Consider the following 16,196-nt stretch of genomic DNA (forward strand, 5'->3'; position numbering starts at 1 on the left):
GGATGTTTTAATGATTCAGTAAAACCTCGTTTGTGTGATGTCACCTACCGGACGTCTATACATCCTCATCTACTCTATCACTCCATCGTTCCTCCTCTTTTCCTCTCAGACTCCTTGGTCAGCTGGACGAAACAGAGACAGCATTTGATGATTTCTGGGAGCGTCATAGAAGTAAGCTGGAACAGTGTTTGCAGCTGCGCCTTTTTGAACAGCACTTCCGTGAAGTGAGTACATGGGCAGTTTTGAGCAGCCACTCAGGCGCACCCACAGCTGAGCTACATGGTTAACAGCGTGTGTGTCCCCAGGTGCGCACCGAGCTTGATGTGACATCAGAGAGGCTGTCGGGTTTCTCAGAGGTCAGCGTAAACCCTGCCCATGCTGAACATGTCCTGCGAGAGCTCAGCAGCCATGAGGACAAGGCTTTTGTAAGTATACAATGCTGATTCATCCTGCCGCTCACATGGTTCAGGAAACACACACTTTCATCTTCCACTGTTAAAGTTGAAAATGTCTTGACCTGGTCTTCCACTCATTGTGGAAAGACGCAAAGAACCACACTTCATACAGTAGAGGTGGAGTAAAAAAAAAAAAAACAGTTTCACATATGATTTACGAAATGACATCTTTGATGTGTTTCATTAGGACATCCTGGACCATGCCCTGTCCCTGGCCTGTGACGGAGATAGGCTGATAGAGAACTCTCACTATGCTGAGGACTCCATCAGGCCAAAGTGCAGTGAGCTAAGGGGAGTGTGTGAAGAGATCAGCTCCACACTGAGGAGAAAGAAAAAACTGCTACTCAAAGCAATGGAGCTTCACCACGCTCTGGAGAAGGTAAGAGTGATAACAGAATATAATGCTGTGAGCTTTACTGTGACACAATTCCTCCATGTCATGAGAAATATTCATAGCGTGTGTCGGTATTCAATTTCTAACTAAGGCATCACAGTGGTGTGAGGAGGGCATCTTCCTGTTGGCCAGCCAGCCTGTAGATCGCTGCCAGTCTCAGGATGGAGCGGAAGCAGCTCTGCAGGAACTAGAAAGATACCTGGACACAGCAGCATTACACACCCTCACTGACCATGGCGCCATCTGTTGCCAGTACGAGGCAGTTCTCACCACACAGCTCAGGGTCAGTAGCAAGAGGCTTTAACAATCATGTTTCCTCCAGACAAAAGTTATCTTGGAATTAATCTGTGCTCTGTTTGGTCTCCATCAGGACCAGGTAGAAAGAGTTTTCCATAAGCAAACCTCTGTCCAGGAGATGTTCGAGAAGAGACGCATCAGCTTGAAGAAACTCGCCGCCAAACAGACTAGGCCAGTCCAGCCAGTCGCACCAAGACCTGAAGTGAAGTCTCCACATTCCTCTCCCAGTAAACCTCGATTCATGGATAATGATACAATGTCATAATTCTTGCTTAGTGATGTAAAGGGATGAAAACATTATTTTCTCTGGTCCATCAGATCTACAGAGAAAAGAGAGGAGAAACTCTGCAGATAATGCAATCTGCAAAAAGGTGAATGCATGATCAAAGTATTTGCTCACTGAATCGCTCACTCACACATTTGATTAGATGAACATGTGTGGTGATAAATACTGTATGTGTGTTCCCAGGTGGAGTCTTCGATACATAACGTTGGCACCAGACACACCTCTCTGTCAGGAGAAGAAGAAAACCTGGCAGTGCTTAGGCGGTAAGTGGCCAAAGGTCATCCTGAGAGTATTTAATGGTATTAAACTCAGCTTAGTTTTATATTTCTGTGTGTGTACTCCAGTCATGTGATGAATGAACTGCTGGAGACAGAGAGGGCATATGTGGAGGAGCTACTGTGTGTGCTGGAGGTGAGTGCCAATCAACAGCTAATCAATAACAAAATGAAAGTGTCTCTTTTCCACATTAGCCTCTCTCTGAATGTGATACTAAAGGTGTTGATGTGTTGATACTATGTGCACAATATGACATTGCAGGGCTATGCAGCAGAGATGGATAACCCTGCCATGGCTCACCTCATCCCCAGTACCTTACTCAGCAAGAAAGATGTCCTCTTTGGCAACATGTCTGAAATCTACCAATTTCATAAAAGGTTTGTTATATGTAACAAATACATATATATATATAAATATATGTGTATATATACATATATATAAATATATGTATGTATGTACTGTATATATATATACATAAACATATATATCTATATAGATATAGATATATATGAATAGAATAAAATAAGAGATTATTATAAAAACGAGAAAGAAATGAGAGACAATTGTAAAAGACATGAGAAAGTGAAACATTTATTTATACAACAAACCACTAAAACTGACAGACAGGGTTAAATTACATTAAAAACTGCTCTTTACTGCAGCTGTAGATTAAAAGCTTAGTGGTCACTTTGTGGAGTTAAGAATACCTGCACTTGGAATGAGGGAGTTTTTGTTGTATATACTGTATTTAGTTGCCAGAGGAGCTCTATAGCACTATACTCTATAGCACCTCCCACAGCTCAAAGGCTCCAACTGACTGTTTAGGATGCAGGAGCTATCCCTCAGGATACTCCTCACTTTTTTTCCATGTTCTTTCAGTAGAAAGTATTTACAAAGATTTTGGGGGTTTACCAATTATTTTGTTTGCTGTTGACACCATTTTAGAAAGCTTGATTTTATTCTTGCAGCTGATGTGGTCTTACTGGACAGGAAAGACTTTGTACACCTGTTCTAAAATGTCTTTTCCTACACCAAGCCCCCTGAGTTTTTTAGAAGATGTAGGCACCGAGAACATTTCTTAAGGATCATTTCTGTGTTATCAGTGAAGTTCAACTGGCAATCCAAGACTGTACCAACATTTTTAAAATGTTCTACACTTTCTACAAGTTGGCCATCAACCATGCCCATTTTTTTTTAGCTCCTGCTTACATAATATGGTATGGTACATAATATCAGCTCCTCAGTCTCATTTATTTGTAGCGACTGGTCTGGCGCCATGATTCTATGCCTTTAATTTGTGCAAAGTAGGCTGCATCATCTTGGTTATGTATAGCAATGGCTTACCTCAAATTTGAATTCATGTTCTAAGCATTTACCTTTGTCTCTAGGACTTTCCTGAAGGAACTGGAAGCGTACACTGACTGCCCTGAACTGGTGGGGCGCTGCTTTTTAGAACGTGTAAGTTCCTCTTCCATATATCTTTTAGTTTTCACAATTTTTAACAAACAGGCTTTGCCTTACAAACCCTGCAGAAATCGGAATAAAAAGTGTGTGCTGTCTCTGTGTAGATGAAGGACCTGCAGATCTATGAGGCGTACTGCCAGAACAAACCTCGCTCTGAGAGCCTGTGGAGACAGTGCTCCGATTGTGCCTTCTTCCAGGTCAGCCTCTCACCTTTTGACACTTTGCATGGCTCACAGGAACAATAAACCCTGTGTTATCTCAACTGATTTGTGTGTTGTGAATCAGGAGTGTCAGAAGAAGCTGGAACATAAACTTGGTTTGGACTCCTACCTCCTTAAACCTGTCCAGAGAATCACCAAGTACCAGCTACTACTGAAGGTGAGACGTCTTTGTATGTGTAAGAGTGTGAATCTGCGTGAGTGGGAAGACAGGGTTTACTTGTTCTACTTCCTCTCTGTCTTTGCAGGAGTTGTTGAAGTACAGTAAAGGCTGTGACAGCTGTCATGACCTTCAAGAAGCTCTCTCCTCGATTCTGGGGATCCTGAAAGCTGTAAATGACTCCATGCACCTCATCGCCATCACAGGATATGAGGTTGGACTGATAATGCTACTTAACTTATTCTGAGGAAGTAGAATAGGCAGTTTTGTATGATTGTATTTACCCTTCATGGTGCAAGTGACCCAATTCAGATTTTGTATGGCACAAAATTAAATTTGACCCATGAAAGTGTACGCAGATGTCACCAGATCGGTTTCAGGCGTCATTCATATGTGGAAATAAATCACATATGAATCAGATCTGTGAATTTGAGTTTGCCATCTAAGTGGACAGATATTATTTTATTACCTGTCAATGTGACTTGCGATTCCTTAAAAATACAAATTTTATTTTTAATGTGGGCTCAGGCCAGTGCACTCATGCTGAGGTTTCATGCTGTTTTAAGCCTTTCAGGTGAGGATTTCTAAACTTCATAAAACCACCACTTTCACTTTCACTGCCTGCTAACTATATTCAAGTCAGAAGCCATGTCCACTCTACATGGTTTCTCCCTGTTAAAGCAGAACTTTGCAGGTCTGGTTGCTTTGTGCCTTTTTCTCTACGGAGAGAAAAGCCATGTTTACTCGTGTCGTTTCCTTGTCCATGAATCCTCCAACAGTTTTCTCTGCTTCTTTTTCACTGTCTCTGCCATGAAGAACATCTAAAATAATGTTAATGCTGCCTTGATCTTATTGCCAGTACCTGGCTATAGGGTGTGTGTGTGTGTGTGTGTGTGTAGTGCAGTGAAGCAATCCGTGTTTCTCATGAGACCTGAGACTTTGTGAGACCTCTTGACCTCCAGCAGCAGCATCTGATCTTACAAGGCTGGTTTTCAAGGGGAGTGGAGACAATGCCCAATCTCCCAGGAACAAGCCATTTAACAATCACTATATGACACAAGCTTTTCAGTTTGGGTATAAATCCTGCATAGTTCTGCTTTAACCAGTGTAAATATGGGTCACTTTTGAAAGACAATGTAAGATAATCACCCTCAAAAACCCTTGTACAGGAAAAAAAAAGGCAATTAATAAAGGTAGCTGGCTGTGAATGAGATGCTTTACCATTAGGGGTGTAATAAAAACTAAATTAACAAGGCAATCAGAGATAACAGACCTCACCCCATTCATGCAAATAGCCTCTGTCGGCCAATATGTGTAACAGACTCTGTGGTGTGATGGTATAGTATCTGACTCTAGATCAGAAGGTTATGTGTTCAACTCCACATCACGGACAAAATTCTAAAGAAATTATTCAAATTATTATTAGGCCTCTGTTGCTCATATTTCAAGCAAGCGCTTGCTATTTAGTCTGTGTTTTACTGTCGTGTTAACATGATTTGGCTGAAACACTTGCAGTGATAAGTTTGATTTGTTTGATAAAATAATATAAAAATAAAAATAAAATAAATATTCTCTCTAAACAAAGAATTGTATTACATCAACTCATATTAATATCACATATGTTTAATCAAAATGCACAGAATTGTAAATCAGAGGGTGATATGTGAAGCTATGGAGTAAATGGTGTCTTGAAATTCTTTTGTTCAGGGTAACCTGTCAGAGCTTGGTCGTCTGCTGATGCAAGGATCCTTCAGCGTGTGGACCGAGCACAAAAAGGGTCATGCCAAGGTCAAGGACCTGGCCCGGTTCAAGCCCATGCAGAGACACCTTTTTCTGCATGAAAAGGCGTTGCTCTTCTGTAAAAAGAGAGAGGAGAATGGCGAGGGCTACGAGAAAGCTCCGTCTTACAGCTTTAAACACTCCCTCAGTGTAAGCTCAGATGAGAGGGCTCAATAATTGTCCAAAATCCTCTGCAGTTAATGATACTTGACATCTCTCCTCCTGCTTTTCTACTCTCAGATGAGTGCAGTGGGTATAACGGAGAATGCTAAAGGAGACAACAAGAAGTTTGAAATCTGGTGTAACTCCAGAGAAGAAGTTTTCATAGTCCAGGTGAAATTTCTCACACATAAGTTGCACACGTCTCCACTATATGAATGGAAATTAAATCAGAACTTTCCAGAGTTTCCTTAAAAATGTATCCCTGCTCTGTTTTCTGTTTGTGGTTTATATTTTGTTGTTATTTATGTAATCTAGGCTCCTAATCCAGAGATTAAAACAGCATGGGTGAACGAGATCCGCAAAGTTCTGACGCAGCAGCTCAAAGCCTACAGAGGTACACACACTCTTGTACAGCATTGTTAATCAGTGTTGGGGGTAAGTGATGGTAATATAGTAATATATCCTGTTACTAATAAATGTTTTTGTCATTTTACTTTCCCAATGTAACACGTAAAAAGATGTGAATTTACAGTAACATGTTCTGCATGGAGTTTGCATGTTCTCCCTGTGTGTGCAAGGTCAACTGAACACATTAAAAATTGGTATGACCAAGGGTATTTTCACCCTGTGTCAGCTGGGCTTGTTCTCCCCAAGAGTTAGGGTATCATTTCATGAATGAATGAAAAGTGCTCTATACTGTAAAAAAAGTCAAATTGAGTCTGAAGGTCAATCTGTTTTCTTTTACCGTTACAAACTGCAGTAAACTGTTGTGTGTTCTAGATGCCAGTCAACAGAAGAGCTTAGACTCCCCGAGTCCCTCCAGCAACATCACCTCCAACTCACTCAGGTTAGTTCAACACACAGAAGACAAACAAACAAACAAACAAACACACCCTTATTCATTGATTCATTTTCATGTTTCTTTTTATTTCTAGTCCTTTTCGTAGCAGCGGTCAGAAGAACCAGAAGAAACAAGACGAGAAGAAGGTGGAGCCAGGCCTAACCTTAGACGCAAACACCTCATCCTCACCAAAACACAAAGGTGAATGTTTTCATTAATGCTGAATTGTCTTGCAGGGAAAGACACAATCTAAGGCTGAAATGCTCACTGTAAACTAATCTGACTCCTTCTTTCACATCAACGTCCACATGTGCTGTTTCTTTATCTCTTTCTTCTATCAATTCTCTCATTACAACACTTTCCTTGCCCTTCTGCCTGCTTCCCTTTTTGAACCATCACTTTCAGAGGAACAAGTGACCAGTCCGACCACTGACAGATCCTCAGTGGCTAAAAAGCGTTTTACTTTGCAGGGCTTCAGCAATCTCAAGAGTCCAAAAGGTAAAACAGTAGCAACACATAAAGATTTTACAATAGCAACACAGGGCATAACGAAAAGTTTTATTTGTCTTGTTAACTGATAAAACCAGATTACAAAGAAGCGTACTGCATTCATCTGAAAGAAGGGAACAAATTAGTTTTTCTGAATGAATTATGTACATTTCCCTCCAAAAAAAGATAGTTTTTCCTTGCATTTCAGCTCAGTTTTTCCTAATTGACTAGATTAATCGAAACAAATTGTTTTCTTGAGAGGTCTTTTTAATAAAAGCAAACAATTCCTTCTTTTTTAGTTGAGCCCAGTTTTGCTTTGATTTGGGTTTAAGACACAGGTTTAAGACTTTTGGACATATTACAACCCTTTTTTTTAGGGTAAATATGTTTTTGTCAAATGTTGGTGTATTTCTGTAAGCATTTGTGGCTATTATATACAATAAGTTTCCTTACCTTAGTGTGGTGTTGGCAAATAGAAAGCCAATCAAAGCATTTAAAGATTCCCCAAAATAAACAGGGTTCCCATGGGTCCTTGAAATCCCTAAAGTTTGTGAAAAGAATTCAAGGCCCTTGAAAGTTTTTAAGAAGAAGTTACATTGAGTTGTTGTTACTAGCAGTGTTGTGGGCACTGTTGACGAGTGATTCCATGCAGAACAATGAGTGAGTAATGCTAAGCACGGAAGAGTAAAATACACGATGCCTGGAAATGCAAATTCCAAGACCTCTGGCTCACCAAAGAAAATGACAAAGACTGGCTTGCCCAAGATCCCAAGGACAATCACTTGGCCAGAGTTGCTGCAAATCAATAAAATTGGACACCATGTGCAAAGAGGCTCCCATCTTAAGCTGTGTCAGCACATTCGGTCCTTGATTATGAGGGAATTGATCCTGGAAAATTCCTGAAAAGTCCTTGAATTTGGTGGCAACCAAGGTGTGGGAACCCTGAATCAAGCAAAAACATATTTAACTACCTACAAACCATAGAACAACCAGTAGATTGATGTGTGAAATTAATTTGTGACACTACACTGCATAAGAGGTGAGCTATGAACCATAAAAGCCAATACAAGTTCACCAAATTATTCAGAAGTATGTCTACAAAATAAGACCTGCAGTAAATTTGCCATTAGATGTCTGTTATTTATTTATTAGTTATACTAATCCCCAGTTATACTGCTGTTTGTTTTGACAACTTTAACTCTAAAGATACTCATTGTGGAAGGTTGAATATCCAGTGTTAGAACTAAGCGAGTAACTTGCAGTGTCTCAAACTTAAAACTAAGTAAAACTGAATAAAACAAATCATGTTCACTCCATTAAATAAAACTCTTCAGAAGTAATAATAATTCTAATAATCAAATTCTAGTTTTTTTCTAGGTGGATAAGATGAACCTTCTAATTTGTATTGATTAAAGTGAAGTATTTCAGTAACCACCACACAAGATAAAGTGCATCAAATTCAATTATTTTATTTAAATCAATTAAGAACAAGTGTTTTCCTTACATCCAGTGTTTGCGTGACATTTATATTTTAGGGATGAACCAATATGATAGTCATACATATCATTCAAAATCACTGGATCAGTTATTGGACAGATAAAAATGTAAAATCCGATACAATCCAAAAATCCACTATAATGCATGCGTCACTATGAAACTATGGCACTATAAAAATGTAAGCAACAGCATTTTAGCTGAGTCATGTTGTGGGCTGTTTATTCTTATATTTGTTACACAGTTGGAGAATTAAGTCTTTGAAATAGCTTGAAATGAGACAAATGTGTTGTTAACATTGAGTCAGATACATACTCAAGTTTGTGATATCGGTAGCGGACACAAAAAAGTGGTATCGTACCATCCCTAATTTAAAAATTCTGGTTCTTTTCATGCTAAAAGGATGTCAACATCTCCTCAAGTTATTTATGCACTGGCACTGCTCTGGTTTAGTTCTCTGAGCTCACGCTCTTCCTCACCTTTCTCCTCCTCTTCCTCTTCACGTTTCTCTGCCCGTGTGGCCAGGCTCCGCCTTGTGCCCTGAACATGGCTCCAAACAGCACTTGGTCAAGAGTGATCCCACACCATTTGGGTTCAAAGGTATATTTCTGTCCTATTGTAGGAGATTTCTAGATGTCTACTCATAGAGGACCGTTATTCATCATCCCAACCATCATCGCAGTATCATTGTGAGATTGTTCTCCATCTTGTGTATTTTATTGTCTAATATACATCGGAGCTCTTCTTTAACCCATTGTCTTAAAGTCACCATCAGAGTGTAGAAAGAAAAATCTGCAAGTCAAATCAGTAGGTTGAAGGATAATCACTCAGAGATCACAGACCTCTGCCGAGGCTTAGACACTTTGTAACCTGCATTTTACACAACAGCACCAGAGGTTTTTAGATTTTAATCCATTGGATCCAGAAGACTTTCTGGATCTGTAAGGAACATAACCTGCTTGTAGCTATTACCGTCTTACATAAGTTTGACAGCCTTCTGTTAAGAGCCTGATTTGTTAAGATTGCTGAGATATACACATCTGAACTTGTTAAATGGGACTCAACCACGATAGATTGAATGTGTCGCCAATCCCTTTTTCTCTCAGAACACAATAGAACACATTTTATATTTCTAGCTTCATCCACAGGTCATAACATTGAACAGAAAGGTTGATGTACTTTGCTGATCCCATCTCTGTTGTGGAAGAAAAACCCTTCACCTCCTGATTAAAAATATTTTTCCCCAACTAACTAACTGGCTAACTAAGCCATTTCACCGATGACCTGCTGGCTCTTTTGTCAGTCTAAGCAGAGTCAAATGGATGAGTACGTCTGGTCTGTTACCGAGCAGGCGGCAAAGTACAGAGCCATTCTGATGGTCAGCCAGTTTGGCTGTTTACTGTGGTTGGTGGTCATGATTGTTTTTTTTTTATAATATATGCATCAAACACATCCACAATCCAGGTCATTTAGACTTGTATTGAGGCTTATTATTACATCAAAATAGAGGGTGATATTATATTTTAAATCATTGGAAAATATGATTTACGCCTCAGATTAAGACTAAAATACCTTTTTTATGAGGTCAACTTGATATTTTTCTCTTCTAACCATGGGTGTTGGGTTTATGGTTAGTTTAAGGTCAGAGCTCCCCCCACAGTTTCGGACTTCATATTTTTATGTCACCACCGTTCCATCCATTGTCTAACACTTTATCCTCACTGTTCAGTTCTTGAACATCTAAAATAACACTAGTACTGTGTTGATCTTTTATTATAGTGGTACTTGGTTGGGGGTATGCGTGTGTGTAGTGTTGGGAAGCGATTCATGTTTCTTGTGAGAACCAAGACTTTGCAAGACCTCCTGATTCTGAGGACTGATCTTCCACTAACAGACAGTTAGCCTGCCCCCAATTTCCCCTTTAGCATTTAATCGTAATGGTTACAGTTAGGGTAAGGGACTAGGGAATGCATGGTCGAAAGGAAAGGAATTAGGCTTGTAACTGGAGGGTCGCTCGTTCAAATCCCAAGATGGGTCAAATGCTGGGATGCCCCTGAGCAAGGCATCCATTGCCGCATTGCTCCCAGGTGCAGAAAGGTTCTGCCCACTGATTCTGCATCTGGCTTGTGTGTGTTCACTACTGGTGTGTAAAAAGGCTGGATTAAATGCAGAGGTCAAATTCACTATCACTAATTGACGTGTGTACAAAAATGAACAAATTCTAGTTCATATGTCTATGAACATCCTCAGTAAGAATGTGATACTATGTGAGAGAGTGTCCTTCCAAGTGGTATTCTGTTTTCTCCTTACAAACATGTTATTTTTTCATGAATGAAAATAATAACATTTTAGTTTCCATGAACATCCTGTAATAGCAGTCATTTTGTTTGCTCTACAACTTTTCCATTATCTAGTGTTGTGCAGATTTACCTTCATGCTTCCTCATGTCACTCACTCTGTTTGTTTGTTTTTTTCCCTCTGTGACGCGAATCCCACCTCTCTTTAACTCCACCAACCATGACAGGATGGAGCAAGGTGTCTCTCTCTGTTGATGCCTCAGAGGAGAATGATGGCTACTCCAGCGGCGAGGATCCCATGAACTCTGACCCTGAGGATGAAGTAGGAAAGAAGCTGGTGAGCATGAACAATCACTTTATTTTGACAGTCCATTGTTGACTCTCTACTACTAGGTGTTCAGTATCATGTCAACAGATAATCAGGTGACAGTTCTTTATTATCATCTGTTCTCAACTGTTTTTCACTTTAGTTTGATGATCCTGACACACAATTACAGATGAAAGTGTAGTTTCCGTTCTAGTCCATATCTGTCAACAGATCAATCAACTAATCTGTGATTTAATGTTTACTTGACAATAAACAAATTGTCAACAGATAATTAACTAAGAATTGATCATACTTGGTACCACTTCTGTAAAGGGTTCTAAGTCATCCAGGTCACAGTCATCTTCTGTGGTTAGCTGTAACGACTGGACTAACCACAGAAGACATGTGTTGACATGATCCTGTTAACTTTCAAGTGACACACAAATCAGAAGTAGATCTGACTCAATCTACAGAGAGCTAGTTACATGATGGTTAATAACACTGAACAAATAGTATTCATATGCAACAGGCACCTTTGTATAGGGTTAGAATCTGTAGAGCACAACCTCTCTTGACAGTTAGTTTATTGTATGTCACTTGTAGTTGAATACTGATTATCTGTTGACATGATACTGAAAACCCGTTGGTTACTAACAACTAACAATGAAAAACCAAAATAAAGTGTTATTTCAAAAGGTATAAACAAGACATGGTTTATGATTCACTAACTGACCTGGGTGACCTTTGATTTCTGTTAGGCGCTGGGAAAGTACACTGTGGTAGTAGACTGTGAGAAGGCGGGACCTCAGGAGCTGTGTGTCAAGAGTGGAGATGTGGTCCAGCTAATTAGAAAAGGAGAAGATGGGCAGTGGTAAACATCTACTTTTCTTTTTTATTCCAGAAAATAAGTATCATATTAACATATACCATGATAACAGCCAATTTGATTCCTGCTTTCAAATTGGAGCTACAGTATATAACGAATATTGAGAGCTAATATCTTTGTTTGTGTGTTAGGTTTGTGAGGAATCTTCGCAGCAGTAAGGAGGGTTGGGTTGCAGCGTCAAACCTCCTCAGCCTCATCTCAGGGTCCAAGTCAACACAGTCACTCAGCAGCTCAGGTAGTCAGGTTGTTTTTCATATGTTCTTCCTCTTGAGTCACTGCCAGCATCACTCCTGACTCTGACTGTCTGTATTGTTGTTTGTGTGTTTGTCCTCTAGATGGCAGCGTTTCTGGGAATCTTAGCACATCTTCCAGCTGCAGTGAGACCTACACCAGCTTTTCTGACATCAAACCCTGACCTGAGAGCAGCACTCGCTCTGTCCCTCAACACAGAATCAATTGCAGGTGGAGTCACAGAACCTGAAGCTGACAGGAGGACACACATACACCACTGCTCACAACCAAAAAGCAGAACATCATTGTGTCTGCAGATGTTAAAAAGGGTTATGAAAAGCCATATTATACTCTCATTTACACTCAAAAACAAGAATAGAATTGATCATTCCAGGGACAGAAGATTCAAATAATAAGTTCCTGAATGTGCAATCACCTCCTGTCAGGTTTTTAAACACCACACCCACCTATGTGATTATGTAGCATTGAAACGAATTCAAATATCTGCACTAAACATGAGGTGTCAAGATTATCAACAAGGAATTGTGTACACTGTGAAAACTGGCAGCTGGCTGCAACACACAAAAAGAAAAAAAAAACTTTCCTACTATCATTGAGCAGCGCAAAGGTTCAGGGCATGTAGTTAGAAGTATTTTTTTCTCTCTTTTTTATGTTTAATCACACCAATTGTTAAAGGTCCAGTGTGTAAGAATTACTGACATCCAACAAGAGGACCCCTCTGCTCACTCCACTTTTTTTCAAGCACATCAAGGAACTACGGTGGCCCTCACATACCAGTAAAGATGTCATTCTTCTTTGCTTGCATTGTAAGCTCCAGCTTTAAAATGCGAAATGTACACACTGGCTCACTTTGGATGTTGGGCTTCAGTTGAAACAGGGTTTGGCAAAATGTTGGCCTCCATAGAGCAAGGACAACATTTTATATAAAGCACACACAAAAGGCTTATTCTAAGGTTACAAATTTAAATGTTTATAAACATGTGCGTCCATTTACCATTAAACTCACTTAAATGTTACACACTGGCCCTTTAAATTCCTGAGGCCTGTGGTGTCAAAGCAGTGGGCTTTTGTTAAAGGTACAGTGTGTAAAATATATCAAATCAATAACTATCATCTCACTCTTCTCTTCCAAGTGTGTTGTTGAACCTATGTAGCCTTCACTTAGCATCAAGAGTGAAAAGAAGTTTAGTTTGTCCATTCTGGCCTACTTTAAAAACACGGAGATACAAAACCGCAGCCTCCATTGAGCTGACCTGCCTTCTGATTAGGGGTGTCACAATCTCGATAAAACGAGTATTGATTGAAATGACGTCACAATCACGATCTTTGCTCGAAAGCAAAGGGTGGAATCAAGGATTTAACCACGCCCCCAGTGTGTCTGGCCAGAGGGGAAAAACACAGTGTTGTGGTTGTAGCCATTGAAACACAACTTCACGTTATCTCATCCCACTAACCCGAAGCGGCTGCCAACTACTAGCAACCACAGCAAAAACACATCAAGCTAAACCCCCCCCCCCCCCCATCACTGTTGTGGAAATATTTTGTGTATCCCGTGAGCCCTTACATCGACAGTGCAAACGTTGTCAACCAGTAAACGCATGTTATGCTCATGTAGCAAAGCACATCTCTGCATGCATCATAAGGACGTAGACGTAACTATGAAAACAACTCTGTTAACAAAGGCAACTCTTCCGTCCTCATTTGAAGAAAAAATCCAAAAAAATTAAACTCAAAGCCATAACTAGGGCCATAGGTGTGTTTGTAGCATCAGACATGCAACCTTATTCAGCAGTGGAAAACCCTTAATTCCAGCATTTAATTAGCGTACAAAATACTAAGCAGGTCGCATCTTACTAGAAAAGGCGTTACCTTTCATGTATGATAGAAAGTTATTGCAGGACTGAGCAGTGGAGATTTAGTGGCCTTAACAACAGATTGCTGGACCTTCAGAGCAATACAGACCTACATGACTCCCCCTTTTTACAGTTAGTTTCCAGTTGACGTTCATATTTTTAATAAATTTGTCAATAAGGCCTTAGTGATTTACTAACAAATGCTTGACATTATATCACTCATGATACCATGTAATTAATCAAGATGGAATTATTAATAATTCATTGAGTTATCATGACATAAAACCAATGATCCTAGACAAAACTAGACAAGTCTAAAAATGGCTGCAGCATATAGCATCTGCACTAAAAGAGAAAAAATGGATCGAGAATTAAATTGAATCCTGAGATTTGGAGAATTGTGACACCCTTACTGCTGTTATAGATATATTTATGTAAAAGGCTCATTTTAGAATATTAAAAAACAACAGTTCATACAAACACTTGACTGCACACTTACAAAAAAATAAGTTTAATTTAATTTGAAATTCAATTTTTGACAAATGAAAATAATTTCACCCAAATTTTACACACTGGACACTTAAATGATGTATTCATGCAATTTTTTTTTAACGAGTGCTTCCCCTAACTCTTTTTTCGTGGTAATTTACTACAAAAAACAGGAACCAACACCACCACCTAGTGGTAAACTGTTTTGCACTTCTCCTGCTACACTTGCAAATCAGCTCCAAAGTGAGCAGCAGCTTGAAACAACTTATTTCTTGATGTAACTTGTCTCTGAACTACTCTGGATTTATTTCTCAGGAAGCCCAAGACGTTGTGTGGGAAAGCAGGTGTGACTGCATACCTGCTGATGTCGACTAAACCTCTTTGTTTGTGTTTGTGTTTGCATTCTTGCATTTTTATGTAGCTTGGTGCAAGGTGTATGTCACAAACCTCCCAGAAAGGCTGTTAAACCAAGACATATATTACATGTGGTCATTATTATTACTTGTGGTTACCAGTGGTTTAAAGCTCCAACCCAAGATTGACAAAACCTGGCCAGACCAGTCCAGTAGACACAACAATACATTTATATTCCGTTTTCGTGACTTGGCTGTTCAGCTCACCTACCTGGACTCTGCACTGCACCAACAAAAGCAGGCTTTGTCCTTATCCTCAGCTCCCAGCCCCGCTGAGGCATGTGACAGTAGCCACTCTCCTCCCTCTCTCTACAAGCAGGGCTGACCAAGATCGAGACCTGCTCAACATGTTTGTTCCACCATTCCAAGAGCAATATGTGCTTACTCAACACCGTACTGTAGCTGAGTAATCGTCATGGTAGAGCCAATTAAAACGTTAGACAAAAGTCTAACTTTGGGTGTGAATTACACACCAGTGTGGCCCTGATTGACCATGTTGGGCCTTGTAGTGGAAATGAGAATATTGGTGATAGGTTGATAGCGCTCTGTTGCCAACCTGCACCTTTTATCACATAATTTGTGCTGTTCTGAAAACTTAATTACATCCTTGTTTTTAATCATTGAAGCACGATCATGTTGCACCAAAAGCAGCTACACTCACCCACCACTAGGACTGCTGTATTTGTCAAAGCCATGCTGAACACGATTGTGGAATTGTTTAATCCCACTCTAGCTACGATTGGTGCTCATAATTGTTTTTGTCATTTTGAAATGCATGTCCACTCTAGGAAATGATCATTCAGTGTCAAACTGTGAGGTAATACACTGTGGCTGTTTTTATGTGCTCATGTAAGTCGTGAATTTTACACTTGTACAGATGTGTCCTCCCTTTACTTCACATTGTTTTCCTAAGGAGCATGTATACCATGGTGAGGATCATGTCTTTGTCTGTAAAGCATTGCTTTTCTTGGCATGTAATTCCTCAGTTCACGTCAGAGCTTTGAATCGGGCAGGTATTTTTTTTATTAGGCACTGTTGTATATTACAAGAGTATTTATTTTCTGCCTTCTTATGAAAGCTGACACGGGCACTAAACATGTCAGTGTTGTAATTTGTGATCACACAATAAAATGAATGCATTATTTGTATTTGTATTTGTGTGTGGACAGTGGAGAGATCAGAGGGGTTATATATATTTTCTTCATTTTTATGCAGCATATTGCAGCACAACCACTGCCCTTATTTCCTATTGTATATCTACTGAATATGGTGTTGATACTGACATTATAATGAGACATATCCGTGTATATTTGTAAATATGTAATTCTTAATTGTATGTAAATTGAAAAGCAACTTTAATAAAGTCTGACATGGTTTCCTCTAT

The 16,196-nt window shown here is 39.7% G+C and overlaps 1 protein-coding gene across 5 annotated transcripts in view; it reads left to right on the forward strand.

Annotated features, from left to right (window-relative positions):
- mcf2la (mcf.2 cell line derived transforming sequence-like a) overlaps positions 1-16,194 on the forward strand; it is a 54,691-nt gene extending 38,497 nt beyond the window's left edge. For 3 of the 5 annotated variants that reach the window (XM_058621197.1, XM_058621205.1, XM_058621222.1), the window contains 24 exons: positions 110-224; positions 306-425; positions 643-834; positions 941-1,132; positions 1,220-1,373; positions 1,465-1,517; positions 1,616-1,695; positions 1,777-1,843; positions 1,970-2,085; positions 3,097-3,166; positions 3,277-3,369; positions 3,458-3,550; positions 3,639-3,764; positions 5,258-5,479; positions 5,570-5,662; positions 5,807-5,885; positions 6,272-6,338; positions 6,427-6,533; positions 6,738-6,830; positions 8,841-8,915; positions 10,840-10,949; positions 11,678-11,790; positions 11,937-12,040; positions 12,141-16,194. In XM_058621197.1, the coding sequence (XP_058477180.1) occupies positions 110-224; positions 306-425; positions 643-834; positions 941-1,132; positions 1,220-1,373; positions 1,465-1,517; positions 1,616-1,695; positions 1,777-1,843; positions 1,970-2,085; positions 3,097-3,166; positions 3,277-3,369; positions 3,458-3,550; positions 3,639-3,764; positions 5,258-5,479; positions 5,570-5,662; positions 5,807-5,885; positions 6,272-6,338; positions 6,427-6,533; positions 6,738-6,830; positions 8,841-8,915; positions 10,840-10,949; positions 11,678-11,790; positions 11,937-12,040; positions 12,141-12,220 (2,614 nt within the window). In that variant the 3' untranslated portion in view covers positions 12,221-16,194. Of the gene's footprint in view, positions 1-109; positions 225-305; positions 426-642; positions 835-940; positions 1,133-1,219; positions 1,374-1,464; positions 1,518-1,615; positions 1,696-1,776; positions 1,844-1,969; positions 2,086-3,096; positions 3,167-3,276; positions 3,370-3,457; positions 3,551-3,638; positions 3,765-5,257; positions 5,480-5,569; positions 5,663-5,806; positions 5,886-6,271; positions 6,339-6,426; positions 6,534-6,737; positions 6,831-8,840; positions 8,916-9,320; positions 9,327-9,599; positions 9,675-10,839; positions 10,950-11,677; positions 11,791-11,936; positions 12,041-12,140 lie in introns of all 5 variants that reach the window. The other 2 variants (XM_058621227.1, XM_058621214.1) reach the window with 2 other exon arrangements.
- Positions 16,195-16,196: the final 2 nt, after the last annotated feature.

Source organism: Solea solea, chromosome 2 (genome assembly GCF_958295425.1).
Source record: "Solea solea chromosome 2, fSolSol10.1, whole genome shotgun sequence".
NCBI lineage: Eukaryota > Metazoa > Chordata > Actinopteri > Pleuronectiformes > Soleidae > Solea > Solea solea.